The sequence below is a fragment of the Amblyraja radiata genome, chromosome 15, assembly GCF_010909765.2.
Source record: "Amblyraja radiata isolate CabotCenter1 chromosome 15, sAmbRad1.1.pri, whole genome shotgun sequence".
NCBI classification, from domain to species: Eukaryota; Metazoa; Chordata; class Chondrichthyes; order Rajiformes; family Rajidae; genus Amblyraja; species Amblyraja radiata.
The window spans coordinates 40398868-40424082 of record NC_045970.1 but is presented as its reverse complement, the minus strand read 5'-3'; the positions used below and the strand labels follow the sequence as shown (position 1 = coordinate 40424082).

The 25215-nt window shown below is 48.4% G+C and overlaps 1 protein-coding gene across 2 annotated transcripts; it reads right to left on the bottom strand.

The window, feature by feature from the left end:
• Positions 1 to 23024: 23024 nt before the first annotated feature.
• On the bottom strand, positions 23025 to 25202 carry lbx1 (ladybird homeobox 1). 2 transcript variants are annotated; one of them, XM_033034173.1, is made up of 2 exons: positions 24802 to 25202; positions 23025 to 24188 (listed from the first exon to the last, which is right to left on the bottom strand). In XM_033034173.1, exons 1-2 carry the CDS (start codon positions 25136 to 25138, stop codon positions 23701 to 23703), a joined length of 825 nt encoding a protein of 274 aa, XP_032890064.1. In that variant the 5' UTR covers positions 25139 to 25202; the 3' UTR covers positions 23025 to 23700. The 2 variants fall into 2 exon arrangements, with proteins under 2 accessions (XP_032890064.1, XP_032890065.1); XM_033034174.1 differs by having other exon boundaries at positions 23025 to 24173.
• Positions 25203 to 25215: the final 13 nt, after the last annotated feature.

Below are 25215 nucleotides of genomic sequence, written 5' to 3'. Positions count from 1 at the left end.
ACCTTCTAATATCGATAAGGTGTACACTCCACATAGAGGCCTTTCGTTTAAGTCTGTTATGTATCTGTAAGCAGCCCTCACTTCAAGGAGGTCGGACTAGAACAAGCTATATTTCAAAGCCTAAATTACTTCACTACCTTAGCCCCTTAAACCAAAGTTTAGCTGTCAATAATCACTCATTTGAGCAGGGAGTCGTTGCTGATTGCTGAAGAATGGTCTTGACCCAAAATGTCACCCATTCCTTCCCTCCGGAGATGCTGCCTGCCCTGCTGACACTTTGTGTCTATCTTCGGTTTAAACCTTCATCTGCAGTTCCTTCCTACTGATAGCCAACAAAGCAGTTTAAACGGTTAATGTTTAAATGAAACATGTTTTATTTGGAGAGGTGTCTTCTACAGAGATTCTAATTTACATAGAACGTAAAACTGTACAGCACAAGAACAGGCCCTTCGCCAACAGTGTCTGTAGCTTCTACGGTAGTTCCAGGGACAATGTCTGCAATGGGGTAGAGGTGGATCAGACAGTACCTTCGCTTGTGGAAGGACCGTTCAGAAGCCTGATAAGAACATTATACCAAGACCACTTCTTATCTACCTGTGCATATTCCATGTTCCTCCAAACACAAGTACAATTCTTACAACACTATACTAATAAGTTGCAGATGGGCAAGTTGACCATGGCAGAATGACACTGAGGAGGGAACTCAGTGCTGTCTCACTGTAACTTCTACCTATCCTTGATGTCTTCTAACATTGATACTGTTCCTCTGCAAGTTGACATCTTTGTGATGTTTTGCAACGATATGGATCAGATCAAACAGTTAGACGGATGTAATTCGGTGAACACGGACCTCGTTTCCTGATCGGGTCACGAGGATCATAGTGCAAAGGTGTCATGGATTGCGTTGTTTGTCTTGATCATATTGGGAGGATGAGCAGGGTGTACTGGTTAGAAGTTTAGCTTGTTTAACAACAAGCATCTCTACCCTTGACCAGTTTCTACTGCTGTGCTGGAAAGCTGAGGATAGCAATAAGTCTGATGAAGAGTCTCAACCCGAAATGTCATCTATTCCTTTTCTTCAGAGGTGCTGCCTGACCTGCTGAGTAACTCTAGCACTTTGCGCCTATCTTCAGCAACAAGGCTCTAGGGTTGAGTCAGTGAGTCGCCTCTTTGGGCTTGGACAATGAGTGTCCATCACACACCAAGCCTCAGTTCATCCCTCAGCATGTACTATGGAGGCCTGGCCAGTTAGCAACATTCCCGAATGGACATGTTGAACCAGGATCACAATGAATGGCGGTGCTGGCTCGAAGGGCCGAATGGCCTCCTCCTGCACCTATTTTCTATGTTTCTATGTTTCTATGACATCTTGCTAAAGCTCACACCACCAGTCTCAAGAACAGCTTCTTCCCCCATCATTATCAGGTTTCTGAACGGTCCTTCCACAAGCTCGGGTTCTGTCCGATTCTTTTTTTTTTGGTTTGGTTTAGAGATACAACTCGGAAACAGGCCCTTCGGCCCTTCGGTTGATCACTGATCCATGCGGACCAGTGATCAACCCATACACTAACCTACACACACAAGGTGCAACTTTTACAACTTACAGATGCCAATTAACCTACAAACTAGCACGTCTTTGGAGTGGGGGAGGAAACCGGAGAGAATGTACAAACTCTGTACAGACAGGACCCATAGTTAGGATCGAACCTGGGTCTCTGGTGCTGTGAGGCAGCAACTCTACCGCTGCGCCACCGTGCTGCCCCATTGTGGACCTCTACCCCATCATGGATATTAAACTTTGTCTCTGAAACTGATGCACCACAATGCTGAGAACTATATTCCAGACTCTGTATCTTCCCCTTTGCTCTACATATTGTACTTGAGTTTGAACTAATTGTATTTATGTGTGGTATATTGAATTTTATTGGATAGCATGCAGAACAAAGCTTTTCACTCAACCTCGGGACATCTGAAGACCTGTCGACAAGTTGATGGTCCCTGCAGCATTTGATGTCCATCTCGGAATCTGTCCCTGGGAACAGCCCATATATCAAAGAATCGTCTGATACGGAGAATGTTCGGATGAACCGTGACAAGGATCCTTGCATTATTCTCCAGACCTTCATCGCAAAGCAAATCTTAGATGTTGGTTTCTGAGATACAGCTATGTCTGAGATTCAGACTTTCTACAGTGTCTGGTTCTTTAGCTTTGCCCGACAGGACCCGGAAGAAGGAATGACTGGGGTGGGACAAGTCTTTAGTTGTGTTGGCTGCTTTGCTGAGACTGTGTGTGTGAAGTGTAGATGGAGTCGATGGTGGCGAGTCTGGTCTGTGTGATGGACTGGGCTACATCCACAACTCTCTGCAATTTCTTGGGCAGAGCTGGTTCCCAAACCAAGCTGTGACGCGGGCCAACAGGTTTCCACCATACATCTGTAGAAGTTTGTAAAAGTGATTGGAGACCGATTTCCTCTGTCTCCTCGTGAATAATCCCACCACTCTCTCCGTTCCTTGATCAAAGAAGGATCCAGACCCAATCGGTGGTCGGTGTGTACTCGGTGGGCTGAAGGGCCTGTTTCATGCTGGATCTTGATTGTAGCAGGGGTGAAGTGTTGTTTGAAGAAGGATCTTGGCCTGTAACACCATGGAGATGCCGGCTGACCCACTGAGTTACTCCAGCACTGTGTATCTATCTTTACTGAAAAGCACTTGGCCATTCAGGTAAACTTTAGCCTGAATATCTTCTGGATCACTGAGTGTCAGTGGTGTCAACAACTTACTCTCCCTCCTGGATTCCCACGCCTGATTTCCCGTGCAGTTTGGGATGTTGTCAAGGCCAGCATTAATTGCCTTCAAAGCTGAGGTGAGCCACCACCTTGAACCACTACGGACCCTCTGGGCAAAGGTGCTGATGCGAGGAAGCTGCAGGATTTAGGCCCAGTGAAGATGGAGGCACGACGATACATTTCACCGTGGGCGTGGCGTGGGATGGAGGGGAACCTGCAGGTGGAGGCGTTCCCCAGCGCCTTGTTCTTTGTGGGGTTTGGAGGTGTGAAAAGCCCGGTCGATAGACTACAGGGAGTGTGGTCCCGGGTATGGGGAGAAATGTCCGCCTCAGGCAATAGAAACCTCACCCAGGGCAGACACAAAAAGCTGGAGTAACTCAGCGGGACAGGCAGCATCTCTGGAGAAAAGAAATAGGTGACGTTTTGGGTCGAGACCCTCTTCAGACTGAGAGTCTGGGGAGAGGGAAGCTAGTGATAGGGGTATGGTGTAAAAACGATAGATCAAAGCCTTTATCTGTTGTTTTCACACTTTACCTTTCCATATCTTGAGACTCCCTCTCCCCTGACTCTCAGCCTGAAGAAGGGTTTCGACCCGAAACGACACCCACTCCTTCTCTCCAGAGATGCTGCCTGTCCCGCTGAGTTACTCTAGCTTTTTGTGTCTATCTTCGGTTTAAACCAGCATCTGCAGTTCCTTCCTACACACTTGCAGTGAAAAGCTTTTGGTGCGGGCTAACCAGTCAGCGGAAAGACAAGACATGATTACAATCGAGCCATTCACAGTGTACAGATACATAATAGGTAAAGTAAGAAGTGTTGCTGCAGGAGTAGAGATTTAAAAGTGAGCTACGATTATAATGTGTGTTTGCAGATCTGCTCCTGCGACGAACACACAAATAGTCGCCTTGGAAGGGGTAAGGGATAAGGGATACAAGAGATACGGACGGTGATATGGAGAGAGATATAGAACAAATGAATGAAAGATACGCAAAAACGTAACGATGATTAAGGAAGCGGTGTGGGCTAGGTGAGAATGAGTTATACAGTCAATGAAATTCACCAGAACACCTGCGAAACTAGTACAACGACTAGTTGGATGGAGAGAGAGGGGGTGCAACAGTTACTTGAAGTGAGAGAAATCAATATTCCTACTGTTGGGTTGTAAGCTGCCCAAGCGAAATATGAGGTGCTGTTAATCCAATTTGCGTTTGGCCTCACTCTGGCAATGGAGGAGGCCCAGGACAGAAAAGTCAGTGTGGGGATGGGAAAGAGAGTTAAAGTTGGGAGATCATGTAGGCAAAGGCTGATTGAGAGAATATGTTCTTCCAAACGGTAACCCAGGGTGCCAACCATTTCCATTGTACGTTTGGCTAAAGCCCTGAGGTTTGACTGCACACATCAGGGGTCTTTGTGATTTTCTCAATCTTTCATTTCACAAGTAAGGTCTTCAGTTCACATCTGCTCCTGGTCCAGGATGTCCCGATGGATGTCTCCCATCTCAGGATGTCTCCCGATCTCGCCGGTCCCAGGAGACCTCCAGAGAGTTGGTGAAACCCACGGGGGTGGCTGTCAGCTCGGGCAGACCCCTCAATCCGAGAGCGGACGGGGACGGGAGGTGGCTTTCCCCCCAGTGGCTTGCAAAAATTCCCCAACCCCCACCCAACCAACTGTGTCAGTTCAGAGTCACAGAGTTGTACAGCACAGAAACGGGTCCTTTGGCCCATCTTGTCCATGCTCACCAAGTTGGCACTCCTGGTTTGTCCCACCTTCCTGCACATGGCCCATATCCCTCTGAACCCTTCCTTTCCAGATCTGTCCAAATCTGATTTAAAAGTCGTAATCACACTCGCTTCTGTAACATCCTCTGGCAGCTCATTCCAGATACAGACTACATTTGTTTAGTTTAGTTTATTGTCACGTGTACTGAGGTACAGTGAATAGCTTTCGTGGTATGGTAACCAGTCAGCGGAAAGACAATACATGATTACAAACTAGCCGTCCACGGTGTACAGATAAAGGATAAAGGGAATAATATTTAATGCAAGATAAAGGCCACTGAATCAAAGATAGTCCGAGCATCTCCAATGAGGTAGTTGGTAGCTCAGGACCGCTCTCTAGTTGTTGATGGGATGGGTCAGTTGCCCAATAAACAGGAAAAGCAGATAAGCTGGATAAGTAGCAAAGTTGTCCCTGAGGTCCCTCTTAAATCTTTTCCCTCTCACCTTAAGCCTGTGCCCTCTAGTTTTAGAATCCTCTACCCCGAGAAAAAAAGACTGTGAATGTTGGCTTTATCCATGCCCCATATGATCTTGTACACCTCAATAAGGTCACATCTCAGCCTCCCAGTCTATCCAAACTCTCCCTGTAACTCAAGCCCGCAAGCCCAGGTAACATCCTAGTGAATCTCATCTGCACCCTCTCCAACTTAATGACATCCTTCCTATAGCTGGTCTGACCAGAGCTGTGCACAGTAGTGCCGGGCGGAGGGAGGGTGAAGTGGAGCCAGGAGTTGAGGACCTACCCCTCCAGGTAACGCAATCTGTAGTCCGCAGGAAGTTGATCAGAGACTGGTTGAGATCCCATGGGAAACTCGTGGGGTGGGTGAGGGAATGATGTGGAGGACCAGGGGCTGGTCGCAGTACCTCTGCAGGCCACTGGGTGGGGGGTGTAGGGTCAATATCTGCCTCCACTACCACTGGGAGAGACTGATGTACTCACTCTGGGAGGGAATCGAGACCCTCGGCTGGTGGTGGTGGTGGCAGATGAAGCAAAGCTGAGAGCCCGCCCTTGTCAACGTAGTCCGGACACAAAGTCCGACCCATGCTTGTCCCCACAGCTGTAGATAATGCGCGGGAAAGCCCCCTTCTTTACTCCTTGTACACCAATGACCGTGCAGCCATGTACAAAATCTAATTCCATTTACAAATTTGCGGACGGCACCACCATTGTGGGCCGGATATCAAATAATGATGGGACGGAGTACAGGAAGGAGATGGAGAATCTCGTGTAGGGGCCGCGGAACGTTTTTGTAAGTGGTCACTGATCACCGGCCTCAGGGGTACCTGGTGAGGGAGCAGAACGAGCGGGTGGCACAATTATTACTTTTTGTTGTTGCTCGACCCACAAATACTGGGGGATAATACAGGCCACCCTCAACTCAAAACGTGGGGGGGGGGGGGGTATATCACCCCCCACCCACTCTCTTTCTCTCTCTCTCTCGGGGCCGACACTCGCTCTCTCGGAACCGACTCTCCCTCTCTCTTGGGGGGGGGCAATCAGTTTCCGCCAGGGCTGGTCGTGGTTTTGCTGCGCTCACTCTGCGCTCGTTCCGAGATTCTGGATGTCGGAGGTTCTCAGAAGGAGAGAAAAATACGCCTGCGGGATGGATAATTTCAGGTTATGAAGCATCTCGCTAAAAAAAGTGGAGGGGCTGCAGCCCTCCCCCCCGGTTCCACACCCCATGTCGCGTCCTGGTGTCGAGACAACAACCGTTCTCTCGATGTCAACAAGACAAAGGAGATACTTATCGACTTCAGGAAGCAAAGCGGTAAACATACCCCGGCATGCATTGATGGCATAGAAGTAGAGATAGTTGATAGCTTCAAATTCCTAGGAGTAAATATCACCAACAACTTGTCCTGGACAACCTATATTGAAGCAATGGCCAAGAAAGCACACGATGACTACTTCCTTAGAAGGCTTAGCAAGTTCGGCATGTCCCCAACAACTCTGATGACCAACTTCTACAGATGCACCATACAAAGTATTTTATCTGGATGCGCCACAGCTTGGTTTGGGAACAGCTCCATCCAAGAGCACAAGAAATTGCAGAGAATTATGGACGCAGCCCAGACAATCACACAAATCAACCTCCTTGAAGAAGGATTTCGACCCGAAACGTCACCTAATTTCTTTTCTCCGGAGATGCTGTCTGACCCGCTGAATAACTCCAGTTTTTCGAGTCTATTGCCCTTCCATTTACTCCATTTACACCTCACTCTGCCTCGGCAAGGCCAGCAGCATAATTGCGAGGTGTCGAGTGCGTCGTGGATACTGATAATAATGTTGTAATCTGATGACTGATGTTTGCAAACTGCTGGGTTGTTTTGATCCTTGCAGTGATTTAACTGTGGAATAAAACCTCCAGGTTGACGGCTGGTCGCAGTACCTCTGCAGGCCACCGGGTGGGGGTGTAGGCTCACTCTCTGCCTCCACTGCCATTGGCAGAGACTGGAAACAAGACCCGCAGCTGGTGGTGGTGGCAAAGGAAGCAAAGCTGACAGCCCGTCCTTGCCAACAAAGTCTGGTCATAAAGTCCCACCCATGCCTGTCCCCACGGCCGTAGATGATGTGCGGGAAATGACTGGGGATTGGCGACTGGGTCTTCGTGTCACCCTGTTTATTGTCCCTTGTGCCCCTTCATCTTGTTTTGGCAGTGTTATTTTCACTTGTACCAACACACAATGAAAAGCTTTGTTTGGGTGCTATCCAGTCAAATCGCAGCATACATGAGTACAATCAAACCGCACACAAGTACAACAGGCAGTGCAAAGAGAAAAAATACCAGAGTACAGAATATGGTGTAACAGCGTTATAGTGTTACTGTGACAGTTACAGAGAGAAAAGTGCAATGTCCATAATGAGGTAGGTTGGAAGATCGGGACTATGCTCTACCTTATGGGCGGTCCTTTCAGTAGTCTGATAACAGCGGGGAAGAAGCTATTCCTGAAGATAGATACAGTGTTGGAGTGACTTAGTGGGTCAGGCAGCAGCATCTCTAGAGAAATGGAGTGGGTGGTTTTAGGTCGGTATCCTTCTTCCGACTGAAAAGGTCAGAAGAAGTTTTTCAATCCTCCGGAGATACTGCGTGACAGAGGTCCACGTGCTCGTCCGCTAACCTCGTCTTCTGCATTTGGTGTTCCAGATGCGACCTCCTTGACATCGGCGAGACCAAGCATAGACTTGGCGACTTCTTTACTGAACACCAGCATGTGGCCTCTGCACTTTCTCTGTAACTTTAACACTATATTCTCTGTGTTTTCTTTCTCTGTTGTGCTGATGTGTAGGAAGGAACTGCAGATGTTGGTTTAAACCAAAGATAGACACAAAATGCTGGAGTAACTCAACGGGACAGGCAGCATCTCTGGAGGGAAGGAATGGGAGGCGTTTCAGGTCTTCGGGCTGAGAGTCAGGGGAGAGAGCGTCTAGAGATAAGCAAGAGAGAGGTGTGAAAATGACAGAACAAAGCTTTGATCCATCATTTTCACATCATACCCATATATCTAGTCTCCCTCTCCCCTGACTCTCAGTCTGAAGAAGGGTCTCGGCCCGAAACGTCACCTGATGTACTGATGTCTGGTATGAACTGCCTTGATAACACGCAGAGGTCCTTCATTATAACTAGGAACGCATGACAATAATAAACAAACATCAATCTCACAGGAGCATTCTAACTAGCTCCTTGAATCTACCCACGCAACCTTCAATCTGCCCACGTAAACAGAAAGGAAAAGCTTTGCCCTAACTCCCCCCGATGTGCCTGTACCACCAGTCACGAAAGCTGGTGATTGACAGTTCGGCACACTGGAGGTGTGTGTAGACACTCTCGGTAGACAGTATTATGTACACTATATACACTTTGTGATTCGAAGCTGAGGGCATTGGCAGGTGAAGGGGAAATTTGGCAACTGTGAACGCCCCGTGAACTCACCTCCCGCGTCCTCAGAAAGTGCCCTGAAGTTCCGCGATCGGCTCGGGAAGTGGGACACGGTGACCCCGGTGCACGGAAGCAGAGCGGTGGCTGCTGGAGGTTTGCGGTGGTCGTGGGCGGTGGTGATGGCGGAGGTGGCCGCTGGAGGCTCTCCAGCAGCCGGGCGAGCGAGCGGATTGAGCGGAGCCTGCGGCAGCTGCACAGAGCGGCGGTGGAAGGAGCCGACTGCATCGCGCTGAGTGAGCCGGGCCGACCGCTACTCCACCCACCCGGTGCCGCCTGGACACCGGGCCTGAACGTGAGGAAATAAAGAACTGCGGATCTCCTTGGACCAAGATTTCAGAGACTTGCACGTTACAAGATGGCACCAGAACGTGGCAACTTTTAATTTCAGTTCAGTTTAGTTTATTGTCACACGTACCAAGGTACATTGAAAAGCTTTTGTTGCCTGGTGTTCCAGAAGAGGACCTACTCGTGTACAGTATGTTTGGCTGGAGAGCGCGCAGAACAAGCTTCTCGCTGCATCTCTGTACATGTGACAATAAATGAACTAAACTAGCTCGCAACCCACCACCCATCGCCTGAATCTACCAACCATCTACCCCCACCTCTTTCCAGCTTTCTTCACCAATCCGAAGAAAAGTCCGGACCCGAAAAGTCCGGACTCCACAGTGCTGCCTGACCCGCTGAGTTCCTCCAACACTTTCTCATTTTGCTCAGTTTTCCAGCATCTGCAGTTCCTTGTGGCTCCTCTCGACCTGCAGTACCGCTAGCATCAACCAGAGGGAGCTCCAGACTTGTAGTTATGCATTAGATTTCCATTGTAATTACCACCGAGTCTTACAATCTAATTAAAAATAGAATTGGTTTTGCCACAGGGGATTATCGTATGAACTGTGCTAATTTAAATAGCATATTTTGTTATCCTGGATTCCAGTGAAGATCTGGCCTCTGGTTGAAAAGGCTCAGAGTAGAAGTTTACTGTTGGCTAAAGTCAAGGCCTTTGACTGGTTAGTGCAGAACTTCAGTGTATAGTTTTGTAAACACTCCACACAAGGCTGTGTGTCCAACACCCAACACTGTTGGCTGAGTGGTGACGTGACAAACCTTGTCAAAGTAGGAAATTGAGAGGCTCAGTGAGTTAGTTTAGTTTATTGTCATGTGTACCAATGTCCGGTGAAACACTTTTTTGGTGTGTGCTATTCAGTCAGTGGAAAGACTCTACATGATTACAAATAAGCCATCCACGGTGTACAGATATATGATGAAGGGAATAACGTTTAGTGCAGGATAAAGTCCGATTAAAGGTAGTCCGAGGGTTTACATTGAGGTAGATGGGTGGCCTGGGCCGCTCTCTAGGTGATAGGATGACTCTGTTGTCTTATAACAGGCTGGGAAGAAACTCTCCCTGAATCTGGAGGTGTGTGCTTTCACATTTCTGTACCTCTTGCCTGATGGGAGAGGGGAGAAGAGGGAGTGACCAGGTGGGTGCGACTGGTCCTTGATTATGCTGGTGGCTTTTCCGGGGCAGTGTGAGGTCTAGATGGAGGCAATGCAAGGAAGGTTGATTTGCATGATGGCCTGGGCTGCATCCACAATTCTCTGCAATTTGTTGCTATCTTGGATGGAGCTGTTCCCAATCCATGCTGTGATGCATCCTGATAAAATGGTTTCTACACCGCATCTGTTAAAGTCGGTGAGAGTTCATTGGGGACTTCGCCCGTGTTGAACTTCCGAAGCCTCTTAAGGAAGCAGAGGCGTTGGTGTGCTTTCTTAGCCATTCTTCCTGGATATGGCTGGCCCAGGACAAGTTGCTGGTGATATTGACCCATAGAAACAGAAGCGTAGCAACCATCTCCACTTCTGTGCCATCAATGTAAATGTACCGCTTCACTTCCTGAATTTGATCACTATCTCCTTTGTCTTGCTGACATTGAGAGAAAGGTTGATTTCTCGACAACAAGTCATGAGGTTCTCAATCGCAGCCCACAACCGTGGTGTCGTTTGCAAATTTGTGAATTGCGTTGGTGTCGATAGGGAAGACAGTCTGACCGTTATTCCTGATCATGTTTAAGAGGCATTTGGAAAGGCACATGAATATGCTGTTGAAACACAGAACTGCAGATGCTAGTTTATACCAAAGATAGACACAAGGCCCTGGGTCAACTTAGCAGGTCAGGCAGCAATTCTGGAGGAAAAGGTTAGGGAATACTTTAGGTTGGAACCCTTCTTCAACTATGCTGTTTTGTCTTGGAGTTGCTATAGGCAAAGGTTAGGCAGGTTAGGACTTTATTCCTTCAAGCTCAGGAGCCTGAGGGGTGATCTTATGGAGGTGTATAAAATGAGGGGAATAGAATGGGTGAATGCACAGTCTTTTATTCACAGCAGGGGAATCAAGAACCGGAGATCAGGTTTAAGGTGAGAATGGAAAGATTTAGCGGGAACGTTTTCACACATTTTCAAGGTAGCGGGATGTGGGCCAAACGCGGGCAGGTGGGACCGGTTGTAGGCCTCCAGCAGCCTGGGGCTTGCTTGGATCGGGGACCGCTCATAACAACTAGAATGCAGGCTAGGCTTTGAAAATGGTGCCAAAACATGATGCCTCTTGCATGCGGGATCAGTGGACTATTTCTGTACAATTTGCTAATCTGGGATGCACGGCAATACTTTACTGGACTGTTTGTAAGAAAGGAATTCCATCGTACATTTGCACTTTGCACGTTGATCAATAAAAGTGCCATTGAGTTTAGAAGGGGCATCTTGGTCGGCATGGACTCGTAGGGCTGAAGGGCCTTTCTGTGCTGTCTGACTCTACGACTGTCTGTATTGGTTGAGGAAATGAGACCCATTCTGTTTATTAGTTCACAATCGTCCAGGATAGTATGTGCCATGCAAACTTAGATCAGTCACTTGGTCTTGAGCCAGTGCTGGCAGCCTGGGTCTGCCATTGAGTTCCCTTGGAATGGAACCCAAGCAAGCCCGACATTCACATTGAGTGAGCCCACCTGCCTACTGTACACACACCTGTGCCTCTCGTCCTTTAACCCTGACAAGTTGCCGTATGACAGCAGAGTCTAGAAAGTGGGAGGACCCGAGACTATGGGGGTTAACATAGAACAAGTGATGGGTAAAAAGTGCTGGAGTAACTCAGCTGGTCAGGCAGCATCTCTGGAGGACATGGATAGGTGATGTTTCAGGCCAGCTGAAGTGGTGGATGCTATTTCACTCAATGACCAGTCTCTGAACGCTGGCTCCTACTTTGGCCCATTCAGAATTTGATTATATCCTTGGCTAGGCATCCATTCACGTGGGCACCAGAAACCATTCTGTGCAAACTTCTCCTGCAGGGAGAATCTGCTCATGGACACTATCCAAACTGTAATCCAAATACTATTGTGTACAGTTCTGGTCATCCCTTCACAGGCTTTGGAGAAGGTGCAGAGGAGGTTTGCCACAATGGTGGTTGGATTAGAGGGCTTTAGCTACAGGGTTGGTTTAGGACAGACTTGGTTGTCGATGGGATACTTAATAGACGTATGTAAAATTATGAGAGGAATAGATAAGATAGACAGTCAGAACCTTTCCCCAGGGTGGAAATAACCAACACTAGTGAGCATCACTGTAAGGTGAGAGGGGGAAAGTTTAATAAAGGTGTGCGGGGCAAGTTTTCTTTTGCACAGTGGTGAGGGCCTGAAACGTATAACCAGGAGGTTTGGTGGAGATAGATACGATAGTGGTGTTTAAAAGGTTTTTACATAGGCACATCAAAGTACGGGGAATAGAGGGATATGGATCATGTACAGGCAGGTGACATGTTTAACTTGGCATTGTGTATGGCACAAGCATTGTGGGCCGAAGGGCCTGTTTCTGTGCTGTATTGTTCTATGTTGTCAAGGACACAGCTTGAATGTCAAGGGAAAGTTTAAAGGAGATGTGTGGAGCAATTTTATTTCCCCCCACCTCTTCTCACTGGGACCTGGGCAGAGGGGCTGGGAGGGGGCAGGTTGGATTAGATGTGTGTCTTTCACCAATGCCCTCTAGCTCTACAGTGAAGGTTTGACTTTGCACGCAGTGTCTATTCAACCCTTGTCCAATTAATTGAGACCCAAGGAACTGCAGACGCTGGAATCTTGAACAAAGCGCAAAGTGTTGGACAAACACAATGGGTCAGTCAGCATATGTGGAGGAAATAGGCATTTTGGAAGAATGGAAGAATCCTTACTCGAAACGTCACTCATCCTTTTTCTCCAGAGATGCTGCCTGACCCGCTGATTTACTCCTGCACTTTGTATCCATCTTCAGGTGTCATTTTGGATTCTGTGGAGGGAATGAATGGACAGATGACATTTTGGGTCGGGATCCTTCTTCAAGCATCAAGAAAGGCTAATCGTCATACGTACCGAAAATGGAACAATGACATTCTTGCTTAAAGCAGCTTACCAGATCTGTAAACTGTTCTCATGACACGATAAAAGTTCAATAAATTAAAAACCCAAATATTAGTCAATAAAATCTAAAATCCCTAATGCAACCAAGACAGTTCGTAGTTCGAAGTTTAGTTGGTGTTTGTAGTGTTCAAGAACTTAATGGTTGCTGGGAAGAAGATGTTCTTGAACTTGGAGGTCACAGTTTTCAGGCTCCTGTACCTTCTTACTGACGGTAGCAGTGAGATGAGAGTGTGGCCAGGGTTGTGTGGGTCTTTGATAACATTGGCTGTCTTTTTGAGGCAGCACCACCAATAGATCCCTTCGATGGTGGGGCAGACAGAATGGGGGAGAAAGATTGAAAGAAGGGGGGTGGGGGGTGGAGGCGGGGCAAGGCCTGGCAAGTGATATATTGGCAGATGAAAGATCTCCACCCATCTGCCAAAAATCCCCTTGCCTGGTCTTCAAAGTTTTCCCTGCATTTTGTGGTTTGTGCAAGATCTACATTTTCTCGTCTCTCCTTTGAGGTAAATTATATCTCCTGACTGTATCTCAGTCTGTCGTGCTCTCTGTCTCACTAACTCCCTTCATCCTTTCCTCTCCCCCTTTCTTCTCTCTTCCATAGCTCAATTCCTCCGCCTCCACTTCAAGTCCAGTCGAGTCTAATACCCCTCCCCCTCCATCTCTCTGCCCCCTCCTCTCTCTCTCTCTCCACCCTCCTTCTCTCTCCCCCTCTTTCTCTCCCCCTCCACTCTCTCTCCGTCCTCCTTCTCTCTCTCCCCCCTTCTTTCTCTCCCCCCTACTTCTCTCCCCTTCCCTCTCTTGCTCCCCCCTCCTCTCCCTCTCACCTAGTCATTGATCCTCCTCTGATATTCCTGTCTCTGGCTATCTCTCCTCTCCTCCACCATGTTAAATTTAATGAGGTGAGGTACAGGTACAAGGGAAACCTTGCTTGCAGCAGCATCGTAGGCACCTGGACAGACAACATCCAGACATACGTTACCCAAACCTCTAAAAGAAAGAAAATTGTGTATATAGAACAATATTTGTGTTAAAAAAACACAGTTATTGTGGGGACGGGGCACGGGGGACGGGGGGAGGGGGCGGGGGGCGGGGGAGGGGAAGACAAGTCAGCAGTGTTGTGTTGCCGAGGTAGTATGAGGGTTGTGTGGGTCGGTTCAAGAACCCATTGGTTGTAGGAAAGTGGCTGTTCGTGAACCTGGTGGTGTGGGACTTGAGGCTTCTGCACCTCCTGCCCGACTGTGGCAGCGAGAAGAGGCTTCTTGTGGTAACTTCTTGTGTAGATGCATTTGATGGTGGGGAGAGCTATGCCCCTGATGGACCAGGCTGAGACCACCGCTCTACACCAAGACCCCCTCCCTGGCCCATCTTCCTCTCTCTCTCTCACTCTCTCTTTCTTCCCCCCCCTGTCTCTCTCCCCCCCCCCACCCCCTCTCTCCCCTGCTCCACCTTTCACTCCCCATCTCTCTCTTCCCCTCCTCTCTCGCCCACTCCTCTCTCTCCCCGCCTCTGTCTCCCACTACTCTCTCCCCCCCCCCCCCCATTTCTCTCCCCCCTCTCACCCCTCTCTCCCACCCCACTGTCTCCTCCCCCTATCCCACTGGCTCCTCCCCACACCCCTCTGCCACCCCCCCCCCCTCTCTCCCACCCCCTCTCACCCCTCCCCACACCACACCCTCTCCTCCCCCCGCCCACCCCTCTCTCCGCCAGTCACTCGTTTTGAGCAGGTTCTGATACTCGTGTTCGCGGCCACTTCTCCTCTCCTCTCCACAATGTTAAATCGAATCCAATTACTCGGCGTACCTCGGCGATGGACCTGCAGCCGTCTGTCCCGACCCGGCCCCCGCGGGGACCTCGGCTACTGCGATCCCAACTCACCGACTTTGGAGATTTCACCACCAAATCCACATTATCCCCGAAATTCAAACTTCGTCTGAATTATCAACGAGAATTTGATTAATATGCAAATTTAAGCCAAACAGCTCCATATAATTCTTTCAGTAGAAGGTAATTAATCACTCGTTAAGGCAAATTAATACATATATCAATTCTGTCAGAAACATGTTCTGTTCAATAGCCCGTAAAATTGAAGTTTGAAGAATTAAAGGCGGTTCACCAACATTATGAGTAAGACTTTCAAATTGATCCTCTTTAGCAATCAATCAACACCCTCCCCTGGGTTAATATGGGCTAATTCTTTACACCAAATCACCCGCTTTAATGGCACACAGTCGATAGAAAGTTAACAAAAATGATAACGAAGTCAGGCCCAGGTGGTTGGTGATAAAGATGCAGGTTCCGCGGCTGGACCTGGGCGAGATGGTGGCAGGGGAGAGAGAGTGGGGGAGTGAGGGGGTGGGGGAGGACTGACCCTCGCCCCGTCCCGGGACCCCGGCACTGTTCCAGCCCCCGCCTGCCTGTCCCGGCTCCTCGCCCCAGCCCCACCCCCACAACTGCCCCCCCTCCCCCCGCCGTTCGACTGGGGCCCTTTGACCCTCCCCGTTCCGGCCCCTGGGACCCCAGCCCGCCCCGGACACCTAATCCCCCCACCCGCCCCCTCCTTGTCTTGGCCCCAGGGGCGCCCCCTCGCTGTCCCGGGATCCCCGCCCTTACCCTCACCGGCCCTCGCCACCTCCCCCCCCCCCCCCCCCCCCAACCCCCGCTCGTCTCGTGCCCTTTGACCCCGGACCCCCCTCGCCACCCCCCAGTCTTGGCCGAGAGACCACCCCTCATCGTCCCGGGACCCCCGCCAGAGAGTTACTGTTTACGTGGTGGGGGAACCGGGAGGTTCCCAATAAACCGGGACCCCGACCCCGGACATGTTCCCGTCAGGGTGGGGAGAGACGCGGCTCGACGAGGCGGCTTTTCCCTCTGGTGGACGGGGGGGGGGGGGGGGGCAGCAGTTCAACTCCCCACCACCATCCGGACAACTCCGACACCCCCCACACCGGGAGATATCTCTCCCCCTCCCCACGACCCGACTCCTCTACCCCATCCCTCCTCTCCACAGTGCCCCTCCACTCAACCCCCCTCCTCTCCACATCTGCCACCTCCTCTCCTCCACTCTGACCCATCCCCTCCACCTCCATTCCATTCTGGCCCTCCCCTCCACTCTGTCCTCCTCCCTTCTCCCCCCCCCCCCCCCCCCCCCCCATGAGGTAACACCGTACCTAAAACGTTACCCGCTTCTCTCGCCCCCAATGCTGCCCGACCCGCTGAATCCTTGCAGTGGTGTTTTCACCAACCGGACGCTTGGCGTCTGAAGGGGCGAATACGCCCGGCTCTCCCCGCCGGCGGAGCGGGCAGCTGTTGGGTTTTCCCCGTGAGTGGGGCGCTCGCGGTGGGTCGGCGCCTCCGGGCCGCTTGTCATTGAAATGTGACCTTGTCCACCGGTACCAGTTTGCCTCGACAAGGGATAACTAGGAATGGCCCCGGCAAGGCCACCAGTATTATCAGGGTCTAGTCTCACCTCGCTCACTTTCTCTTCTCTCCCTTTCCCACCAGGCAAGAGGCACAGAAGTGTGAACACGCACACCACCAGATTCAGGGACCGTTTCTTCCCAGCTGTTATCAGGCAACTGAACCATCCTACCGCCAACTAAAGAGCGGTCCTGACTTCCCATCTACCCCATTGGAGATCCGCGGACTATTTTTAATGGGACTTTACTTGACTTTATCTTGCATTAAACATTATTCCCATCATCCTGTATCAGTGGACGGCTTGATTGGAGCAATGTACAGTATTTCAGCTCTGGTGAACACGCAACAAGAAGCGTTTCACTGTACCTCGGTAAACGTGACAGTCCAACAAACTAAACTAAACTAAAACAACTCTGTGTTTATATAGCGCCTGTCCCTGTACCCGCTGACTGGGTGTATCCGTGAACCCCCCCCCCCCCCCCTTCTCGGGCTCTGACCGGGGCAAGTGGGGGGGGGGGGGGGGGGGGGGGGGGGTCGGGATCCACCTTCACTGTAAAGAAGCTTGCAATCCGTCAAACGCCGGAAAGACCAGATCAGATTATGGGGAACGTAATGCCATGGATCAGTGCAGAACGGAAACCGGCCCTTCGGCCTACCTTGTCAATACCGACCAATTTGGCTTTTTGGGCTAGTCCCATCTGCCTGCATTTGGCCCATATCTTAAACCCTTCCTATCCACACATCCGGCCAAATGCCTGTTAAATGTGTTACCCGTTACCTTGAGATCAATGTAGCACAAGAACAGGCCATTCGGTTCACAATGTCGCTGCGGGACACGATGCCAAGTTAAACTAATCCCATCTCCCTGCGTGTGATCCATATCCCTCCATTTCTTGCATATCCACGTGTCTATCCAAAAGACGCTCAAACATCACTGTTGTATCTGCCTCCACCACCACCCCTGGCAACACGTCCCATGCTCTCGCCACCCTCTGTGTAAAAAAACCCTTAAAGCTGTGCCCCCTCGCCCTTGACATTTCCACCCGGGGATGGGGTGGGGATTCTGACTGTATCCGCTTCTACGTCCACCCCTGTCTTAAAGAGCAATTCATATACTCGCGATGGATTAAAGACTTGGGTGGATATAGCGGCCTATTTATGGAGGGAGGTAGGGGTGTATTTGCCATCCATCTCACCCTGAAGGGGTGTAGATGAGGACTGAAACAGTTCCCTCTTTTCTTCCCCAATTTGTGTTTGCATCAACATTTGGACGGCCCCGTCGCTTCAACGCAAAGTCTGACTCGTGGGTTAACACCATGCCCATTTAGGCCGGTCAGGCAACGGAGGTAGATGTGTTGTAGATACAAGGGAACTGCAGGTTAACAAGAAAAATATGGCACAAAGTGCTGGAGTAACTCCGCGGGTAACTGAGTGGAGTCAGGCAGCATCTTTGGGAGAGCATGGATAGGTGAGGTTTCAGGTCGGGACGCTTCACAAACCCGGAATATTACCCGTGCATGTTCTCCAGAGTGACCCGCTGAGTTATTCGAGCACTTTGTGTCCTTATGTGGGTTATTGTAGGGTTGTTTTAGACAACGCAGGTCGGCGTATTTTAGGTGTGTAGGTGCATTTTAGATAACGCAGGTAGGTGTATGGTAGGTATATCGTAAGTGTAGTTTAGGTAAGGAAGCTAGGTTTTTGTGGGTATAGGTGAGGTGTCGTTTGGGTAAGAAAGGTAGGTCGTTGTAAATAGACGCAAAAGGCTGGAGTAACTCAGTGGGTCAGACAGCATCTCTGGAGATAATAAATATGTGACGTTTCGGGTCGAAACCGTTCCTCAGACTGTTTAAACCAACATCTGTAGTTCCTTCTTACACGTTTCGTCTGATCCACTGCGAAATCCCCTCTAGGTTGTAGTAGGTATATCGTATTTGTAGTTTGGGTAAGGAAAATAGGTATGGTAGGTATATTATAGGCATATTTGGGTTGGGAGTTAAGTGCATGGTAGGTAGATTATAGGTGTATTTTAGGTATTGGAGGTGTAGTTTGGGTAAGGGAAGATAGACACAAAAAGCTGGAGTAACTCAGCGGGACAGGCAGCATCTCTGGAGAGAAGGAATAGGCGACGTTTTAGGTCGAGACCCTTCTTCAGACTTCCTCAGAGGGAGGTGGGTGCATGGTATGTATACTCTAGGTGTATTTTAGGTGTTGTATGGGTAGTTTGAGCAAGGGGGGTTAGGTGTATATTAGCTGTCCGGAACACCAAAGGGCTAACATAATAATCAGAGGCAGCCTGACACCAAGTATTAATTAGGATAGCGTTGGTAATGATTAAAAATGAAAGTGTGGAGGATTTATTCAACTTGCAAGAGAGCGGTGTTACAATCAGCCCTCGGTAATTAGTTTATCGCGGGATTGGTTCCCCATTCAGTCGGCGAACAGCCAACAATTTATCGCGTTTTTCAGCCAATGAGAAGGATCTGGTTTGAAATATGATCATTGGCCGTCAGTTTTGGGGGAAATCAGGGAAGTGTAGACAAGCGCAGAGAGCGGCTCGATTCTGGTTATAATGAGAGCAGCTTCACTTTCACAGGGAATAATGCATCAAACTTCAATTTTCCGGTCGATTGAATTAGTGATTTTTCTCCAGAAGTAAAATACACTTAAGTCTTCTGGATTAATTACCACGTTCACGTCGCTGAGACTCTAGTATTAGTTATCGTTGCCGCTCCTGACACTATCCTGACACCTACTGATATAGGGGACTGGATCACAGGTGCCACTCACTCAGTCTACAGAGCGTTATCCTTGCTCCTATCCCCCCCCCCCTCCCGTCCCTCCCCACACCCTTACACGCGGATATAACCAGCCTCCCTCCCCTCTCACCCACCCGCCCCGGAATAACTACTCAATAACACAAAAACAGAACACATTTCTCTTCCATATACAATTTCTCTTTGCATCCACCCCCCCCCCCCCACACGCCCCCCCCCCACGGCCCCCCCCCCCCCCCCCCTCCCCGCACCTCACGAAAAAAAAAATCTCACCACCATCTACGTGTGAATATTTTTCCCGAGCTGAGCGAGTTCAAATGTATACACATCACTTCATCTAAGCTGGAAAAGAGGGTTTGTGATATCGTCGTTTAGACGGAAGTTCCGATGTAGAGGTACCACCAAATTACAAAGCGTCTCCCTGCCCCCAAAATATAATAAATACAGCAGCTCACAGCGCCTGTGAATCGGTGTAGGGCGAGGGGTTGTGGATGTAAGTGTACAGGATCGCACACGATAAACTGTGCCTCACATTAACGGGGTATCCGATACAGAGGTGGATGTGAATCTCAATGCGCTACGTGGCATTTTATATAGTAGACTATTAACCTATGAATGTCTAATATTGTACACACATTATTCCCGCAAACACAACCTCACACAATAATAATGCAGTATTAGCTGTTTTATTTATTTTATGGTCCAGTTTGAGTGTGTTGGAAGTTTTAAAGATATTCCGTGCAGTGTGAGTTGTTTACGAAACCATCCTTTTCCAAGTAACGATTTAATTCAACGCAACTTCCTCAACTAATTCCTTCAATTCCCAAATGATTCCATAAACATGCGGAGAACTTAAGTCATTTTACTCCGTTTAAAATCCCAAAACATTGACATGTTAGCTTTTACTTGTTAAATCTCGTCTGAAACTTTCGTTTGATTTCACTTGGCGGGTCCTAAAAATTATTTTCAGATTGCAGATTTCAGCTTTGGCGAGTTGTTTTGTCGCGCGGACCGTGAGATCGCCCGCACAACTTTCACCAATCCTCTCTTGATTTTAACTGAGTCGCATTGCCGGGTCCCGGGTTTATTGAATGAAGGGGGGGAAGGGGGGTTGAGATTTTAACTCTGGGATATCTATAACAGGCCGTATAGTTTCGTTCCTTCTTTCTTTCTTTCTCCATTTCCTGTTTGTTTCATCTCAACTTGCCATTCACTGACACGCTCACACATTCACACACACAATTGAAATTAAACGAAGCCTTTTCCCCATCTCTCACTGCAATTCCATCTCCACAGACAACTTGAAATGTTGCTGCCCCGGTCAGCCCCCGCTCTATCTCCGTGGCCCGGTTCCTGTCCCGGCGAGAGAGAGGGCTGCGAGCGCTGGGGAATTAAAATTATGCTTCTTCAGTGTAATAAATATTTCGTTCTGTGACTGTGGGGAAAGATGGAGACCAGGAGAGAATAAGTCCGGGAAATAAGGCTTCCATCACCGTTCAGTTCCCCCCATCATGTATCCAACCTGCTTCTAAACCAGGGTATTAAATACATTGATTTAAAATGAGAATGTTGGCACCATAATTATTAACCTACTGGGAGCATTTGAAATATTCTCATCTGCTGCGTGTGTGTGTGTATGAGTGATATAAAACTTACCACTTTTTTTAAATCTCCCCAAAGGTAACACAATTTACAGTTCCTGTAGCATAATTTTTAAAACAACATTTACCATTGAGGTAAAGATGCAAATCTTAGACTCGTTAATTTCCACAGGGAACTTCCTCATGCTGAACGATGCGTTCTATGTTTCAAAACAACTTAAAACCAATTTTTAAAAATCGGGAGATTAAATGCAGACTTTACCACGAAACGGGGAAATAGCTTTTAAATTTAAATCGGGAGAATCGAGCTGAAATCTGCGTTGTTATTATAGTGAATTAACGAAAAGACGTCTTCGCACTGGAAATTGAGTACGCGTTTTAAAGAGGATTTTTTTTTGTCTAATTGGCCGGTTTCCTAATTTCTCTGCTGTCTAACACCCTGCCTGAACAAAAGTTGTCTTGTTTAAAATGTGTGTCGGGTAAACCTCTGTGCAAAAGAGCGCCCCAACCCCGGCGCTAAAGTCAAAGAACTTGTCGTTTTTGTGCAAATCCCCCGGCCCTGAATTCTATTAAAAATGTCCTGTTTTTAAAAGCATCGTGGTTAAAAAAAAAACTCGACAGAAAATATTTTAAAAGCTAAAAAGGGGGTTGATCGAACGCTGAATAAAAGAGTCGGTGTTGTTTTAAAAACCGGCCCATAAATGTCACAACTCCCTGAATGAAGCTGTCGTGTTATTTACAAGCGCTCTGTTCCTTAATTCAACACAGGCGAACCCAACTTAATTTTGGCCTTTTTTTTGTCAAACAAAACAAAAATGCCAAGTGGCTCTTTTTTTAACAAAGTGCATTTTCTTTCTTTCCGGATAAATAAAGAAAAAGTCTCGTTCATTTTAATTCATTGCCCGCTTGCAAATGCCTCCTCGAAGCGATATCGCCACGGCAGATGCCCTGGACCTACCAATGTATATATTAGCCCTATTGTAGAAGGCGTCAACATTCAAGAGGCGGAATTGGCCGATCCATCAAATTGTCTCGAAATTGTTTAGAAAATTCATAAACCATATGGTGTCCAAGCGGTTAGTTGCATTCTGCCCAGTACAGACACTTGTTCTTTGAAAAGTCTGCTGTGCATGAGCGCGGCGGGAGGTTTTGTATAGCCTATTGTCAATTGACAAATCAACACCCCGGCATCATTTGTCCGCAGTTCCATGCGTTCCGCTAACATTAACTGGCTCATCCATTCTCAATGACTTTACTGCCCACAGAAAATGGCCCAAAAAACGGGGAAAACTGGCATCTTTTTCTCTCCCTCTCTCTTTCTCTCTCTCCCTCTCTTTAAAAAAAAACAGATTTTCAGTTCTCACATAAATTTCACTTTTGTTCAGGATACAGTCTCCAAAATAGCCAGCACCATCCCTCTTTACAAGTCCCCCCCGTTCTGCCCTCCGCTCCTCTGTTATTTATTGGGCCTGAAGCACGCATCTGCCTGCAATATTGTGCACCTCGTCTCTCCATACGGAATCCACATTTGTCACACATTAAAGCCACACGTTTTCGCCATCCCCGTCAATCTTCGTTTCAGGAGAAAGTATATCGGAGCGCAGGGCTTGAGGGGGGACGAGCTTCGGCCCCTTTTTTTTTAAACCATATTGCAAACCTTAAAACTGTTTTTAACAGCCACCTCCCTCTGTACTTAAACAAACCTTCTCCCTCTCTCTATATATATATATATATATATAAAACTTCCGCCTTGGCGACGGGGAATCGGTTCAAGCCGACCTGAAAAACGGTGTGCACATAAAATAAAGGTCTGCTAAAATTGAAGGTACATTGTGTGTATCGTTTGCAACATAAATTCTGTTGCTTCGGCGTGAGCAGAACCATTGAAAGGGAGTTTATTTTGGATAGCGTGGGTCGTGTTTATGAATGCGCGCGTGTGTCAGTTAAATGGCTTTGACGAGAACTTCCATTGAGATGTAAATTGTCCTCTCTATTTCTGAAGTGCGGGACACGATCGGAGAGTTCATTAAATCTCGCACGCGTGTGTGTGTGTCGGTAAGTGAGTGGGTATGTGACTTGGAGAGTCCATGCAGTCTCTACCTCAGCCTTGACAAATACATTTTTGAAATTAAAACCATCTCTTCTCCCGTTGCCGCTATTGAAAAGTTAAACAAACACACAAAAAAACACAATTCACATTTACATATCAGCCCCTTTTCAAGCATCCACCCGCGGCCGGGTAACTGTGTGTAAAAAAATATATATAATAAATTCACAAACCACAAGAAGAAATCACAAAAATAGGTTTTAATGGGGTCGCTGTGTGTGGGGAGGCAGAATTTCTGATCACGTTGTATATAATAAATTGTCTCGGTATCAGACCCAAAAAAGGAGAAATATTTAGAAAGTCACAAGTGAGTCCAGTAATTTTGTGTTTTTTTTTGTTTGTTTAAAAATAACTGTGCCGTGCAGACCAGGCCCATGCAAACACATCCCTGCCGCTACAGAAGGATTCCAGGAAATCACCACACGTCCAAGATCTTTAAACTGATACTCAACTGCAGTAGTCTGAGCGCCTCGGAACCCAGATAATCCGCCACTCCCTATTCATAAAGGCTTCTTTTTTTTAATATATATACAATATATAGAAATGGAAATTATTAAATAGTTGAGCCAGACTTTGGCGAACCTTAAGCGCCGATTATTGCTTTTTTATTCTGGGATATTTCTGCCTCAGATCACGCCTGGTTCTAACTAAAGAATTAAAGGAAGAAATCGGATCGTTTCTGGAACACATGCTTCAAGCTGTTGAGTAGAAAGTCGACGAGGAAGCTCTCTTTATTATTTTTTTGTTGTTGTTCTTGTTCTCGCAATGAATGTTGTGTTTTTTTTTGTTATATATAAAACAGGGCCGCTGGAGAGAGGAGGGCGGGGGAGGCAAAAAACAGAAAGTAAAGGGGGCAATTAGTCATCGACTTCAATTTCTTCCTCATCCTCTTCGTCTTCCTCGGAGTAGTCTTTGCGCGTCGGGGGCGCGTTGGCCAGCGGCGACGGGGTTGTGTGGGCACTTTTGACCGGGCTGTGACTCTGAGAGCGACCCTTGCTCGCAATCTCCGCCGCACTTTTCTCCAGTTCTGAGAGTTCCGCCATTTTTTCAGTTTGCCTGGGTCCCAGGCGCTTGGCCGACTCCACGTCCGCCTTCATCTCTTCCAGGTCGCGCTTGAGTTTGGCCCGGCGGTTCTGGAACCAAGTGATGACTTGTGCGTTGGTCAGGCCCAACTGCTGAGCGATCTGGTCGCGGTCCGCCGGCGACAGATACTTCTGGTAGAGGAACCGTTTCTCCAGTTCGTATATCTGATGGTTGGTAAAAGCCGTCCGCGACTTCCTGCGTTTCTTGGGTGTCGAGCGTTGGCCGAAGATTGTCAATCCGTCCCTTCCTGTTAAAACAGACCCTTTTTAGAACGGAGAGAAACGATGTCAATGTCAACCTGTTTCAAGAAAAGCCGCTTCACGAATGACATTCCCCCCCCCCCCCCCCCCCCCCCCCAGCCCCTCCGAGAGAAACCCTTAATGAATTTTACCCGACCCGCGCCTTTTAATTAAACCCAGAGATTTTTTCGTTATTTAAAACTCCCTTTCCCCGCACACTTCGATTAAATCGAGTTCCCAGTGTCTCCTGCACCCATACCGTTAACAAATTAAAATAAACCAACCCCAGGGAATTGTTAAAAAGGGAAAATCCGCCACGTCCAGAGGATAATGTGCTGATTTTAAAATCCAGGCTGGTTATTAAAACGCTAAATGGATGTGGACCCGAATCTGGGTCTCTTTATCCGCTCAGCTCTCTCGTTCAACGCGACGAATTCTGCTGCAAATCTATTGCAACGAATATCAAATCCAAAATAAAAATTTCCTCCCCCCCAGCAGGGGAAAAAAAAACAATTTAAAAAAAACGTGTTTTATTTATTTACATTTGCAACCCGGGTCTTGCAAAATTCCCTAACATTTTGTTTTAACCGATAAAGTTTGCCCATCCCAACGCGCGGGTTTCGGAGCTAGACTCACCCTCGGCCGCTTGCAACACGCTCACTTCCAGCCCTTTGAATGTCTTGCTGGCCAGCTCTTCCAAGGCGCACAAAGGCGACGTTTGCGACAGGACTCCGGGCCGACCCAGGGCCGAGGCAGAGTGCTTGTCGCCCGCTGTCAGGAGATGGGTCGTCCCGCACAGAGCGAAGCCCCTCCGCACCGACGGCTTGTTCAGTATATCCTCGATGCTGAACGGCGTGAGGGGCTTGTTGGAGTTGGCCGGGGGCGGCAGCTGATCGAGAGGACTTCTTCTCCGCTCGTCTAAGGAGGAATGCAAGGAGCCCGAGGAAGACTTGGCTTCTTCTTTGGAGCTCATCCTTGGATCCAGTTGACTCCCTCCCGTCCCCCCCTCTCTCTCCCTCTCCCTCTCTCTCTCTCCCTCTCTCTCTCTCC